At 64.0% G+C, this 13,824-nt stretch overlaps 1 protein-coding gene across 4 annotated transcripts in view; it reads left to right on the plus strand.

The window, feature by feature from the left end:
• The window catches only part of HMCN2 (hemicentin 2), a 37,185-nt gene extending 24,332 nt beyond the window's left edge, over positions 1 to 12,853 (plus strand). For 2 of the 4 annotated variants that reach the window (XM_054221093.1, XM_054221094.1), the window contains exons 48-82: positions 112 to 243; positions 720 to 863; positions 967 to 1,126; positions 1,475 to 1,599; positions 1,681 to 1,864; positions 2,049 to 2,146; positions 2,446 to 2,718; positions 2,817 to 3,007; positions 3,084 to 3,165; positions 3,431 to 3,567; positions 3,695 to 3,836; positions 4,057 to 4,204; positions 4,442 to 4,569; positions 4,697 to 4,853; positions 4,974 to 5,095; positions 5,330 to 5,494; positions 5,583 to 5,690; positions 5,779 to 5,913; positions 6,146 to 6,280; positions 6,401 to 6,591; positions 6,938 to 7,151; positions 7,341 to 7,475; positions 7,546 to 7,736; positions 7,825 to 7,906; positions 8,056 to 8,325; positions 9,108 to 9,257; positions 9,467 to 9,604; positions 9,791 to 9,912; positions 10,013 to 10,250; positions 10,383 to 10,445; positions 10,551 to 10,679; positions 10,799 to 11,116; positions 11,337 to 11,456; positions 11,727 to 11,853; positions 11,967 to 12,853. In XM_054221093.1, coding sequence (XP_054077068.1) covers positions 112 to 243; positions 720 to 863; positions 967 to 1,126; positions 1,475 to 1,599; positions 1,681 to 1,864; positions 2,049 to 2,146; positions 2,446 to 2,718; positions 2,817 to 3,007; positions 3,084 to 3,165; positions 3,431 to 3,567; positions 3,695 to 3,836; positions 4,057 to 4,204; positions 4,442 to 4,569; positions 4,697 to 4,853; positions 4,974 to 5,095; positions 5,330 to 5,494; positions 5,583 to 5,690; positions 5,779 to 5,913; positions 6,146 to 6,280; positions 6,401 to 6,591; positions 6,938 to 7,151; positions 7,341 to 7,475; positions 7,546 to 7,736; positions 7,825 to 7,906; positions 8,056 to 8,325; positions 9,108 to 9,257; positions 9,467 to 9,604; positions 9,791 to 9,912; positions 10,013 to 10,250; positions 10,383 to 10,445; positions 10,551 to 10,679; positions 10,799 to 11,116; positions 11,337 to 11,456; positions 11,727 to 11,853; positions 11,967 to 12,309 — 5,597 coding nt within the window. In that variant the 3' untranslated portion in view covers positions 12,310 to 12,853. Of the gene's footprint in view, positions 1 to 111; positions 244 to 719; positions 864 to 966; positions 1,127 to 1,474; positions 1,600 to 1,680; positions 1,865 to 2,048; positions 2,147 to 2,445; positions 2,719 to 2,816; positions 3,008 to 3,083; positions 3,166 to 3,430; positions 3,568 to 3,694; positions 3,837 to 4,056; positions 4,205 to 4,441; positions 4,570 to 4,696; positions 4,854 to 4,973; positions 5,096 to 5,329; positions 5,495 to 5,582; positions 5,691 to 5,778; positions 5,914 to 6,145; positions 6,281 to 6,400; positions 6,592 to 6,937; positions 7,152 to 7,340; positions 7,476 to 7,545; positions 7,737 to 7,824; positions 7,907 to 8,055; positions 8,326 to 8,517; positions 9,038 to 9,107; positions 9,258 to 9,466; positions 9,605 to 9,790; positions 9,913 to 10,012; positions 10,251 to 10,382; positions 10,446 to 10,550; positions 10,680 to 10,798; positions 11,117 to 11,336; positions 11,457 to 11,726; positions 11,854 to 11,966 lie in introns of those variants that run through there. The other 2 variants (XM_054221095.1, XM_054221096.1) reach the window with 2 other exon arrangements.
• Positions 12,854 to 13,824: the final 971 nt, after the last annotated feature.

Consider the following 13,824-nt stretch of genomic DNA (forward strand, 5'->3'; position numbering starts at 1 on the left):
GCAAGGACTCAACCGGGAGCTCTGTCCCCCAAGCGCACACTGAGGAGCTGATGCCAAACCCTGGTCCATGTGTTCCTGCTCATGCACCCCATCCCTGCTCCGCCTCCCCAGGGCCCCCGGGAATCCAGGACTCACAGCGGGAGACGTTGGATGCTGATATGGGGAGCCCCCTCGTCCTGACCTGCCAAGTCACTGGAGTGACAATGCCCACTGTCACCTGGCTGAAGGATGGGAGCCCGCTGGGTATGTGCTCGGGGGAGGCTGTGACAGGCTGCCATCCCGAGCATCACTGCTGTCCTGCCTCAGTTTCTGCCTCTGTGAGAGAACTGCAGGGCCCCACAGGGCAGGAGGCAGAGCACGAAGGGGCTGGCACTTTCCCTGTGTGGTTTTGAAGAGCCCTCAAATTCATTCCTGAGGCTGAAACAATGGGATGTGGGCATGGGATGTGATGGAGAGATGAGGGGGTGAGCTCTCTGGGTACTAGCCCTTGGGTTACCCCCTGGGGCAGTGGCTTGTCCCCAGACCAGTGGCTCTTTACTCCTGCAGAGCTCCAACAATGCACAGTGCAAACACCCTGCTCTGCAGAGCCCCGACCTCCGCTTTAACCCAAGTCCCCCAGCCTGGGTCCTGGGGGTGGGAAGGTGGGAGTGTGACAACGTGCCTGAGGAGGACTCAGTGGAGGACGCTGCTGCAGCCCCCTTCGCCCTGTCTCCTCGCAGAGAGCAGCCCGGAGCGGGGCCTGGTGGCTGTCGGGGACCAGCTCCATCTCAGCCCCCTGCAGCCCTTCCACCAGGGCTGGTACACCTGCCTGGCGCGGGGCCCGGGCACCACCACACGCAAGGACTTCATGGTGCTGGTGCGAGGTAGGGCTTCTCCAGGGTGGTGGTGGGGTCCCTGTGGGCCCTTCCTCAGAGAGGAGCCGTCCTCCCCCTCCTCTTCCTTAGTCTCCTTCTCTTCTTGAGACAGTGGCACCCCGGATCGCCAGCGCGGGGGTCCCTAGCGAGCACAGCGTGCTGGAGGGCAGAGGGGTGAGGCTGGAGTGCCAGGTGGAGGGGCAGCCCCCCCCTCAGATCTCCTGGCTGAAGGACGGGCAGCCACTGGGGCTGCAGCCCCCTTCGCGTGCCCGGTGAGTCTGGGGTGGGGGGGACAACCCCACGGGCTTGCAATGGCACAGCCCCGTCTGTGCCTCAGTTTCCCCATGTGCAAAAGAGCAGTGCAAGGCAGACTGAGCTCCGTCTCCCTGCTTGGGCTGGTTTGAGCATGTCCCAGCTGTTGAGAAGAATCATCCCAGTGTCCTGGATGGTGCTGACGCCTGGCGTGGTCACTGTCACCCTGGCACGGTCCCAGCTCCTGTGCTGGCCTTTCAGCACGCCCCAAAATCTGCAGCCTGGGTTGCAACCGAGTGCAGAGTGTCTCTGCCCCGTGGGCACGCTAGGGTGGGCACAGAGGTCACTGCCCCGTCCTCCCCACGCAGGATGTCTCCAGACGGCAGCTCCCTGCTCCTGGAGGGGCTCCAAGCTGCCGACTCGGGGGCATACACCTGCCTGGCCCGGAACAGCGCAGGCGAAGATGCACGGCTGTACACGCTGAGCGTGCTGGGTGAGTGGGGTCGGGGCCTGCGGGGCAGCACCAGGGCCACCCGCCCCCAGCAGCCCCGTCAGCCCCTCTGTCCCCTCGCAGTGCCCCCCGCCATCGAGAGAGGCACCAGTGACTTGGAGGTGGTCCGTGGTGTCCTGTCTGCAGCGGTGACACTGGAGTGCCGGGCACGGGGGTCCCCTCCCCTGCATGTGAGCTGGTTGAAGAATGGGCTGTCCCTGCGCCTGTCCCCCCGTGTCACCCTGCTCTCGGCCGGGCACGTTCTCCGGTAAGAAGTGATTCCGGAGTGATGCTTGGCCACAGGCTCTGGGGCTGGTACCCGCGTTTGTGTGCCAGGATGGCCACAGCTGCACCCCGAGGTGGCTACGTGTCAACGTGGAGACCCCGGGGGGCAGTGGAGGACCTGGAGCTGATGTCTTCTCCCCGTCCCCGTGCCCCGCTCCATGGGGTAGGATCTCCCAGGCACAGGTCTCCGACGGTGGGCTCTACACCTGCATCGCCTCCAGCCAGGCAGGGGTGGCTGATCACAGCTTCGTCCTGCAGATATGGGGTACGGGGCAGCTGGGGGGTTGGGAAGAGCAGAGCAGGGGGCACCTGGGCACCAATTTTGCTGGCAGAGCACATGTTGTGATTTGCAGCCCTGTTTCCAAGCAGGGTCCTGAGCCTTCCCTTGGCCACTGAGGTGGGCTGGGAGAGGATGGAGCGAGGCAGGACCAGCCTGAAAGCGGTCCCAGAGCACTCTGCGGGAGGCTGACCTGCCTCTGGGTGCTCACAGGACACCAGGGAACTGCCAAACCCATCCCCAGTTTACTCCCATGGCCCCCCTAAAGGGAATCCCTCCCTCCCCAGTGCCCCCTGTCCTGAAGAGCCCCGAGAGCAGCAAGGAGCAGATGGTGGCTGAGGGCTCTGATGTCACCTTCACCTGCGAAGCCACTGGGTCCCCAGCACCAGCAGTGACCTGGCTGAAGGATGGCAAGCCCCTGGCACGGCAGAGCAACCATGTCTCCGGTGGCCCACGGCTGAGCCTGGTGGCCGTGGGGCCGGCTGACACGGGGGTGTACTCCTGCCTGGTGGCCAACGAGGTGGGGGAGGTCAGCAAAACCTTCCGTCTCCTGGTGATGGGTGCGTGTCTTTCCTCGGGGATTTGGGAAGAGCAGTTTGGCCAGTTTTTTGGGACCAATGAGGGGATGAGCCCACCCACCTTGCCATATGCCTTGCAGAGCCACCCTGCGTTGAGGCTGCATCCCAGCCCACTGAGATGTCCATCACTGTGGGCACCCCGCTAGAGCTGACTTGTGTGGTGACAGGCGTCCCCGTGCCCACTGTCACCTGGGAGAAGGACGGACGGCTGCTGGCAGGGCCCTGGCTCGTGTTGGGGAACGAGAGCACCCTCCACATTGAGAGCACTAAGGTAGGGGTTCCTCTTTCTTCTCCCCGCCTGTGTTTTCTTTCCATGCCACAACTTTTCATCCCTTGGCTTTGCATAGGTGGCCGACGCTGGCTTGTACACCTGCCTGGCCACTAGCCCTGCCGGGGAGGACAGCAGGAGTTTCCATGTCAGCATCCAAGGTAGCGTGGCCCCAGCGGTGCAGTGAGAAGGGTGCTAGTAGGGGGTGCTGGGGGGTTGGTCAGAGCTGTGGGGGACCAGAGAGTCGGAGCATCCCCTGCACCCATCCTTGGGATCGCTGGGGGCTGGACAGGAAGAGCAGTGGGGGATGTTAAGCCTCCATTGGGCAGAGCGGGGTGGGGGGGCTATGCATGACTTATGGGGACAGGTATGGGGGGTGCCCAACACACATGGCACCCCCTGACCCCTCTGGCATGCCTCCCGCAGCACCTCTCAGCATTGTGAGCATTGGAGAGACCTACAGCATCACTGCTGTGGCAGGGGGACAGCTCATCCTGGAGTGCCCTGAGGATGCCGTGCCACCCCCCCACATCGAGTGGCGCCGGGAGCGTTCCCCGCTGCAGGTACGTGTGATGGGACCTTAGACTGGGCACGGGCAGGGGCTGGGATGCACCTTTTCCAGCCCTGTCGTGCCTTGTGGTGGGGGCAATGTGGGGATAGCTGCTGAGGGGGGCTCCCCTGGGGTGTCAGGAGGATGCCCGCAGGCAGGTCCTGGCCGGGGGGCGCTTCCTGCAGATCCGGGCCCTGGGGGCGGCTGACGGCGGGGAATACAGCTGTAGGGCCACCAATGCACTGGGGGACACCAGCCTGCGCGTCCAGGTGGAGGTTCACGGTGAGTGGTGATGCCCTGCCACAGGGCTTTGCTGGCAGCAAGCGCCAGCTCCGTCTCTGTTAGTTCGGGGATGTGTGATATTACGGGGTGTCCTAAGGCTGGGGTAATGGGAAGCGGGGGTTGGATAATGCCCAGCCTCCGGTGCTGGTCTGGGCTGACATTCTCCATCCTCTGGGCCCCGTCTCTGACTTTCTCCGGTGCTGGCTGGGTGCTGCCGCAGTGGCCCCAGAGATCCAGCCAGGCCCCAAGGAGGCGAGGGCACTGCTGAACGGCTCGGTGGTACTGCCGTGCCAGGCGGAGGGGTGGCCGGTGCCGCAGGTGACATGGTGGAAGGATGGCCGGATCCTGCCCCTTCGCGGGAGCAACAGGTACAAGGCTCTGTGGGTTGGTGCCACCAAGAGATGGCTCTCGGATACCCACATCAATAGGCATTTTGGCGTGCCTGGAGCAGAGCTGGCACTGTCCCCTTGTGAAGGGCTGTGCTCTGTCCCCATAGCAGCTCAGTGGACATGTGCCACATCTGTCTGCAACGTCAAATGTCACCTTCCCAGACACACGTCCCCATATGTTGCAGCCCACAGGGCTCCCTCACTCTCCCTCCCCAGGTTGCAGCTCCTGCCAGGCGGCTCCCTGCAAATTGAACCCATTCAGGTCCAGGATTCGGGCTATTACTTCTGCATGGCATCTAGCCCCGCCGGCTCCGACCGGCGAGAACTGGACCTCCACATCCTGGGTAAGCAGAAGAGCCATATGGATCTCTCCTGGGCTCATCCCCTTCCAACCCACCGCTGCTGGGCTGCTCTCATGAGTGCAATGATGTGCTGCTGTGCTGTGCTCATCACCTCCATGCCCTTCCGCAGTCCCTCCTGCCATCGCCCCCGGGCCCTCCAACCTCACCCTGCTGGCTCAGCAGCCAGCCACGCTGGGCTGCGATGCCTGGGGATCCCCCGCGCCCCACATCAGGTGGGAGAAGGACAGCCACCCCCTGAATCCACACCTCCCACCTGGCACCTACAGGTACCCACAGCACCAGCCACCTCACCCACTTGAAGGGTCCTGCCATAGGGTGGGATTTGGCCCCTCTCGCTGCTCCCTGCGGGGCAGGGGCTGACCCCGATGTGTGCTCGGCCCGCACAGCTTGCAGTCCTCAGGGTCGCTGCTCATCGCCAGCCCCAGTCCCCGGGACGAGGGGTGGTACGAGTGCATCGCCACCAACGCCGCTGGAGAGGCACGCAAGGGCTTCCTCGTGTCCATCCATGGTGAGGCCCTGGGGGCTGTGGGTCTTGCCGAGAGTGGCTTTGCGGGGGTCTGTCACCACCTCAGGTGTGATGCGGGTGTGCTCTAGCCCCCCGTGGGGTTGGGTCCCCACTAGAGGACTGGATGTGGGGGTGGGCAAGGGGGGAAATAGCGATACTGTGCCCCTGTGCAGGGGGATGGGATCCCCTTCGGTGTTCCCGTGCAGCCCTGCTCACCTCCCTCCCTCCCCTCTCCAGTGCCCCCCACCATTGCCGATGACCTTATGGATGTGGCTGTCACCCGTCTGTCCCCCGCGGTCCTCACCTGCTATACCTCTGGCACACCCCCACCCACGGTGTCGTGGAGCAAAGAGGGGGCCCAGCTGGGCAGCCGAGCAGGGGGCTACCGCATCCTGCCCACAGGTATGGGCACGGGGCAGCCCAGCCCCTGCAGGGCGGTGAGTCCCTGCCAGCTCTCCCACTGCCTCCCCTCTGCCCGCTCTCTTCCCAGGGGCCCTGGAGATCAGGCAGGCGCTGCCTGCACACGCTGGCCGCTACACCTGCACGGCAAGGAATGCTGCTGGCACAGCCCGAAAACACGTCCGGCTTGTGGTGCACGGTATGCATGGCTCCTGGGGGTCCTGCTTCCTCTGCCCTGGCCCACTCTGGGGGAGCCCCAGGGGGCAACACTTCCCTGCCACTCGCAGAGCCCCCCGCCTTGAAGCCCCTGCCTGGCATGGTGATGGTGATGGTCAACACCAGCACGGTGCTGTCCTGTGAGGCGACTGGTGTCCCCTGGCCGGAGGTCACCTGGCAGAAGGATGGTGTTGGCATTGCTGGAGGTGAGTGGGGAGGCCACCGGAGGCTGGCAGAGCCTGCGCTGCTCGCCAGCCTTTGCCTGGGGGGAGATTTGTGTGCCCAGGGCTTGTCGGCATCCAGTCACTGGAGCCGTTGCCCAGGCACTCCCCAGAAAGGGGCACCCATGCAGGAGAAGCAGTCCCTGCGCACCATCCATCCGCACTCCAGCATGGCTGCACTGCCCCATCCTGCCCTTCATTCCTGCCATCCCCGCAGGACCCAGGCTGAAGGTGCTTCCCAATGGGCAGCTGCATCTCCTCCGAGCCTCCCCGGGGGATGCGGGCACCTACCTGTGCGTGGCTCGCAACCCCTCGGGCACTGCTGTGGGGAGGACCAGGCTGATCGTGCAAGGTAAGGCAGGATAGGGGCTCAGCACTAGCCCCATCCTCTGCTCAGTTCCTTCCCCAGCACCTCCCAGTAAAGCGTTGCTGTCAAGGTGTGAGCAAGTCCCTGCCCTCCTGTCCCATCCAGTGCCCCCCATCATCATGGCTGGCCCGGTGGAGCTGGCTGTCCTGGAGGGGCTGGAGGTGCTGCTGCCCTGTGCCGCCAACGGTGTCCCTGAGCCTCGTGTGTCATGGAGCCGGGAGGGAGCCCTGGTGCGGGGCAGCGGGGGGAAGGCCACCGTCCTGCCCTCTGGGGAGCTGCTGCTCCGGGGTGTCCAGGTGAGCACCATCCCCTCCTGCAGCCAAGCTAGCTGTAAGGTTCGGGAGCTGAGAAACAAACGTCTTTTGCTGTGGAAAAGAATGCTTATGTTGTTCCGCACCCTGATGCACCCCGGCTGCTTTCAAAAATATTTGGCTGAGGGAGAGCCCTGTGCAGTCCGTTGCAACAGGCTGGCGGGTCGGGGCAGTGGGGGTTTGTTAAGATGGGCTGGAAAAAGTGGTTGTGGCCAAGCCTTGGCTTTTTGGGTGCATGACAGCCAGCAGAGCCATAACCCAGTGAGCCAAGGCTGCAGCTGGACCCCAGACCCAAGCTAATCCCCTCTCATCCCCCCCTTTCCCTGTGTAGGAAGGGGATGCTGGGATCTATTCTTGCACTGCGGTCAACTCTGCGGGGAGAGCCGTCCGCCAGCTCTCCCTCACCATCCACACCCTGCCCACCTTCACCCGCCTGCCCGGAGACATCACCCTCAGCTGGGGTGAGAGGCTGGAGCTGGTGTGTGCTGCCACGGGCAGCCCCCAGCCCCGCATCTCCTGGATGGCGAATGGGCAGCTCGTCACTGGTGCGTGGCCGGGGGACCACGGGCAGGGGGGACAGAGGATGCTGAGCTTGGCGGGAGGATGTGATCTTGGCTCCATCCCATCCCCATTTCCCACCTTTCGGGGTCCCTGGGGTGCTGGCACGGCTGGCTGTGTGGATTTATAACCAGCTGGTCCCTGTCCACGCTTTTTGCGGGGTTTGCACCCCACAGACGGTGTGTTGGAGCAGGGTGGCCATAGCACCCTGCAGCGGGAGGCAGCAACCCATGCCAACAGCGGGACCTACGTCTGCTATGCCGAGAACAGCGCCGGTGTCATCAGGGCCACCGCCTTCGTCTCTGTCAGAGGTAAGTGCCAGCAGGGAAACCGGGGTGCCCAGCCAGCCCTCCGCCTCTGCCACCCCTCTCCCCTCCCCAGAGGCACCCATCATATGGGGGGACCCCAGCACCTACCAGGTGGAGCACCTCGGGGGTGATGCCCTCCTCGACTGCGACACCCAGGGCCACCCCGCGCCCCTTGTCCGCTGGAGCAAGGACGGGGTGCCGGTGCCAGTCGGCGGGCGCCTGCGCCAGCTGCGGAACGGCTCCCTGGCCATCCGCACCGTGGGGGTGAGTGGGGCCTGGGGGTGTGCCAGCGCGTTTCAGGGGGCCTTCACAGCAAAACTGAGCCCTGTGCTAATGCTTTTGATCCTGATAGAGCACTGATGCGGGGCACTACCGGTGCGTGGCAGAGAATGATGCAGGCACGGCGGCAAAGGTTGTCACCCTGGCCCTGCAGAGTGAGTGTTGCTCCCGTTTTGGACCTGCCTCTTGAGGGACTGTGAATCATGTCACCCCTCAACCTCCCCAGATTACCTCTGACGCCTGAGGAACAGCCCTAGCACCACCAGGATGCTGTGACACTGACTGCATCCCTCTCCCCACCCAGGTGCCCCCACGGTGATGGTGACACCGCGAGCGGTGGCGGTACATGCGGGGCAGCCGGTGCTGCTGCACTGCACCGTATCGGGGGAGCCCACCCCCTCCGTGGAGTGGCGGCGGGACGGGCAGCCGCTGCCCGAGGGTCCCCACACCCGCGTCCTGCCCAATGCCACGCTGCTCCTGCCTGCCGTCAGCCGCCGTGACGCCGGCACCTACTCCTGCCTCGCTCGCAACACCCTGGGGTCTGCCGTCGCCCACACCTCCCTTTCTGTCCAAGGTGGGTGCTGCCCTGGGGCTTGGGGGGCTTCTGGCTGGCTCGGGGAGGCAGGGGCTGCCCTAGTGCTGTTATACCCTGGGGTAAGATCTATGCGGTAGCTTGGAGGGATATTGCCTTTCTTTGCTTACTCTAAACCCCCTGGATTCATACCCTGGTTTGCCCTTTCTTGTCTCTTCTGCTGCTCATCTGAAGGCCAGCAGAGCCGTTACCGCAGCAGCCGCTGCATGCCAGCCCGTGACCCCGGTCGCCTCTCCCCAGCCTTCCTGCATTTGCTGCCCGTGATTGAATTCCCGTTTCCCAGGGCCTCCGCTAAATGCACAGGCACATCCTCTCCCGCTGCCCCTCGGGAAGCTGAGGGCCGTGCTGGCCGGCAGCGCGGAGGAAGTGCCGGGTGCCCTGTGTGCCCTTTGCGCGGCTGCTGGCGTTCTGCTGCCAGGCATGCTAGAGGAGAAGCAAATAAAAGCGTGGGGCTGAGGCCAGGACCGTGGTGATTGATACAGAGCAGGGTTTGGGGGATGTTGGTGGACATCAGTGTGTGAAAGGCATGGGGCCATGCTTGCAGCATCCCCTGTTAACATGTCACTGAGATGCCCAGATCCATGGGGTCTTTGGAGACTGTGCTTGCAGCCACATAGGGATGCTCCCCGCCTTGCTCTGGCCACCTTCACCTCCAGAAAATCAGATTTTCTTGAGGCACAAATTATTGAGGGGAGACGGGAAGCTGCTCTGCTTTCTCATGGGAGAGCAGTCCTAACGCCGCTGCCCCCATCCCTTTTGCCCAGGGGAGCCGCACCGGGTGCGGGGTAGCCTGGTTGGTGTCATTAATGCCCACGAGCTTGGTGTCACCACCCTCAATGCCAACGTGCTGGACGACCCACACTCCGGCACCACCGTGGTCCACAGCAGCATCAGCCGCATCCCACCCACTGTTGGTAGGTGGCCGCCCCCACCCTCACCCTCAGGAGGATTTTGTCAGGTGAAAATCTTAGGGGAAAGATCTTTATTCCCCCACCCCAAAAGCAGCACCCCCTGTCTGTGCTGTGCCCCATGGCAGAGGGGGACGGGGGTGGTTGGGGAGGGCTGGGTGCCCCCTTAGGATGGTGCTGGCTCCATGGTGACACCCTTTCTCCCCCACCCTCAGGGCCACTGATGCGGGTGCTGGTCACCATCATCTCCCCCATTTACTGGTCCTTGGCACACACTGGCAGGGGGGCCTGGAGCGGGTTCCTGCTCACCCGAGGCACCTTCCGGCAGGAGTCGCAGCTGGAGTTTGCCACAGGTGAGGGATGCCGTGGCCCCTGGCATGTGGGGTGCTGCGCAGCCTGGTCCTGCCCGGCTCAGTCTCCATCTCCCCCGTGCACCATCCCCGGGGACTCAGCCCATCACTGGGATGAGCTTCACAGCCAGAGAAGCAGCTGCGTTTGGGGGTGCCATGGGGTGCTGCTGACTGCTCTCCCCCCGACAGGGGAGCTGCTGCGGGTCACCCACCTCGCCCGGGGCGCGGATGCTGCTGGCTCTCTGCTCCTGGACAGTGTGATCAGCGGCTCCGTGCCGGAGAGCATCGCCGAGGCTGCAGTGCTGCTGCAGGTGCTGGTGCTGCCAGTCCTCCCTGTGGGGCCACAATTCTCATGCTGGGAGCCCATGGGGGGGTCCATGGCCTGACCCCCCGCTCCCTGCTTCTCCCCAGGACTTCACCGAGCGCTATGTGAAGACGGGTGCGGGGCAGTTCTCGGGGGGCTCAGTGCAGAGTTTTCTGCGGGATGGGCGCATCACCCGTGCCCGCTGCAATCACACCATCGTCTACGACCCCGCCATGGGCTCGCAGCCCCCCCCGGTGCAGCACATCCGGGCCAGCACTGTCAAAGCCTCCTACGACCCGGCCTCAGAGGAGCTCTGCTTCCAGCTCCGTGCCTCACTTGATGCGGGTAACGAGGGCATTCCCGGGGGTGGGGAGGGAGACACTGGGATCCCTTGTCAGTCCTGAGTGGCTGTGAGGGTGCAAGGGCCACGTCCCTGTGGTGACATGTCCCTTTTCATCCTCTCTGCGTGTTTCCCAGGGGCCAATGGAGACCAGTGCCCACCGGGATTCATCCTGAGCCCCGGGCAGCTGTACTGCATTGGTATGGACCCTTCCCAGGGGGGGCATGAGGATGGTGAAGGGCATCTGCTGCGTGGTGCCACTGCCCTGTCCCCCCCTGCAACCTTGTGCCTTCTCTGCTCACCAGATATTGATGAATGCGCCGAGGGGCCCCATGCCTGTCGCTACAACCAGCTCTGCCAGAACACCCCAGGGACCTACCGCTGCGCCTGCCCTCCTGGCTACCACTCGCTGGGTGTTGGCTGGCCATGCTTGGGTACGAGCTGGGGTCTTGGGGGATGTGTCTTTGAGCACAGGGCCACAGTCACTCCCCTGCCCTACTCCAGCCTCAGTTTCCCTATCCAGCTGCAACTCCTCATCTCTTTCCTCCACCAGACATAAATGAGTGCCTGCAGTTTCCTCCACCATGTGCCTTTGAGTGCCGCAACCTGCGGGGCTCCTACGAGTGCCTGTGCCCCCCCGGCAGGACCCTGCTGCCAGGCGGAGAGTGTGGCACAGCAGGGGCAGATTTAGGGGCCACAACAGGCAGCACCCCCCGGGCTCCCCCGCTGCGCTGGCTGGGGCCGAGCAACCCACAAGGACGGTCCTTCTACAGTCAGCTTGCCCTCCGCCGTGTGGCGAAGGCTGTGGGGCTGGGTGACCGCAGCCCCCCCTGCCCCACGGGCTTCATCAAGAGGAATGGCACCTGCACTGGTGAGTGGGTATCAGGGTATCAGGTTTGGCAGGGAGTTAGGGGGACACTTTGTGCCGAAAAGGCAGCTTCTGCTCCTGGTGCTGCCCTGTCTCCCGTTTTATTTGCTGGGTCGGGGTGTCCCTGGGCTTGGCTGCGCTGGGGAAGTGAGAGCCAGCCTGCCCCAGGGCACCAGAGGGGACTGGCGCTTCCCCGCTCACCTTCACCCCTCTCACCCCGCAGACCTCGACGAGTGCCAGATGCTGAACCAGTGCCAGCACAAGTGCAGAAACAGCCCAGGCACCTACCGCTGCCTCTGCCCCCCCGGCTACCGGCTCCTGCCCAACGGGAAGACCTGTCACGGTCAGTGTGGGCATGCCTGTGTCCCTCGGGGTCTGATCCCAGTCCCCATGGTGCCCTACATGTCACCTCTTTGGGGCTGCAAGTCTTTCTCTTTCCAGGGGAGGCTTGTTCCCAGGCTCAGCACCCTGCCAAGCCTGGGTGTTTTCGTCCCGCTGCCCCGGTGTCTGAGACCCCCGGGCAGGGGTGGGAAGTGGTAATTTGAATCCCCATCTCAGCCTGGGGCACAGGGGCGCCCCGGCACCCTCAGACCTGTGCCCTTTCTGCCCACAGACAAGGACGAGTGCGCGGAGGGCACGATCCAGTGTGGCTTGAGCCAGATGTGCTTCAACACCCTTGGAAGTGCCCAGTGTCTGGATGTGCCGTGCCCAGCCGGGTACCGGAGAGGCTCCAGCCCGGGGTGAGCTATGCTGTGGGGTGCTCATCCCCCACTGCTCCTGCCACTATGGACCCAGTTGTCCTGGTCACTCCTGCCACCCCGCCACATCCCGTGTCCCCCCGACTCTCCTGCAGGCTGTGTGTCGGTCACTGCACCCCAGACTGTGGCTCGGCCGGTCCCCCCACGCTGCAGTATGAGCTGCTCACCCTGCCCCTTGGCATTGCCGCCGGCCGCGACGTGGTGCACCTCGCCCCAGGCACTGCCCTCCGCCATCGCCCTGTCTTCACGCTGCTGGAGCAGGAGCCCGGCAGCCCCTTTGCCCTCCGCAGTGAGCGGGGCCGTGGCATCGTCTCCACCGTGCGCCTGCTGCGAGACCCCGGTACCCACCGCCTCAAGGTGCAGGCGCTGACCCCGGGCCAGCAGCGGGCACCCAGCACCTTCCTCCTCCTCATCTCCGTCTCGCCCTACCCCTACTGACACCACCGAGGGACAGGAGGGGACACGGTGTCACTTCTGTCCCTTGCCACCGTTCCCGTGCAGGCATGTGGCTCAGGGAGAGCTGAGCTTGCACCTTTCCTCTCCGCCCCCCTCCGACATCCCTTTGCTTTCCCCTGCCCCCAGCAGCTTCTGCCCCCATTGCTGTCACCCAGGGCCAGTCCCTGACTCAGCAGAGTGCTTGTCGGGGGACAAGATGTCCCACCACTGTCTTGCAATCGGGTTTTGTTGCAACCCTACAACTCCCACCTGCGGCCCCGGAGCAAACACTGCTCTAGACGGCCTTGACGGCGATCAGCCCCTCCCATGGCAGGGGGGGATGAGTTGGGTGACAGGGGCCAGCAATGGGTGCAGGGTGGGGTGCCCCGGGCTGGGGAGAGTACAAGGCACCCTGTCATTAACCATGTATTAAATGGAAATAGCCATGTGCTCAATTTTCTTTTTTTTTTTAACCCACTTGGTTTCTGTGCACGTTTATTTATTTTTGGTTTTGTTCCAAATAAAGGTGTCTCATGGATAAATATCAGCCACACCTGAAGAAAGCCGCTTCCTTTGGTGTGCAGGAGGGGGCCCCACTTCCCGGGGCTTTGGGCACCTCCCTGCGCGGCCTTGGACCGCAGAAGAGAGATTGTCTGGATGTGGCAATGCTGGAGGGCCAGTGTCCAGCATGTGAAGGTCCCATTCTGCCCCAGCTCAGCCCCCTCGCTCAGCAAGAGCAGGATGCGGCCTCTCTGCATGCCGTGCAGGTGGAGGCTGCTCCTAAAAAGCCATTTTCGTCCTGCTCCACAATGCTGGCTGGAGGGACAGGGGTCCTGGCCCCAAGGACCTGAGCCCACAGGTCCCCAGGTTTGGGCCATTGGGTCTGATGGTGGCTGTGCACCCAGGTGAGGATGTCACAATCAGATCCTGTCACTTGAGCTCGCTCTTCCTGTGCCTGTGTCGGGGCACTGAAATGCCCCCGAAAGGCCCTGTCCTTTGGGTGAGGGGTTTCCTGTCCCCCAAGGCCAGGTCTGCTACTGCTCTGGGGTCCCCTGGACACGTGCATGGGGGAAAGGTGGTTTTGCCCCATGCACAGCCCCCTGCCCCATCTCCTCCTTGCCCTTGGGCCCCTGATGCTTCTTCCGATGAGTTTCAAGTAAATTCAACCTTCCCCTGCCATCCTGTGCCCGGGAGGAAAGCTGGGCAGTCACAGAGCAGCCGGGCTCCGGCTCCCCTCTGCCCCCCGTTTTCCCACTCCTTGGGGCAGGTGGCTCTGTGGGGTCACCCTGGGGAGGGGGTCACCCCCTCGGTGCTCTGTGGAGACTGATGAGGAGGTCAGGAGTGGGGGGACAGGGCTGGCAGCACCTAGAGCAGCCATGCTGGGACTGGGCATGATCTCCATCCCGGCTCGGGGTGTGGGCTGTCCCCGCTTTCTGCCCCCTCACCCCGCGGCAGGCCGAGGGCAGGGCCCCGCCTGGGGACGGTGCCCGCGGAGGGGACAGCCCTACGGAGGGGACA

This window comes from Rissa tridactyla, chromosome 14 (assembly GCF_028500815.1).
Source record: "Rissa tridactyla isolate bRisTri1 chromosome 14, bRisTri1.patW.cur.20221130, whole genome shotgun sequence".
NCBI classification, from domain to species: domain Eukaryota; kingdom Metazoa; phylum Chordata; class Aves; order Charadriiformes; family Laridae; genus Rissa; species Rissa tridactyla.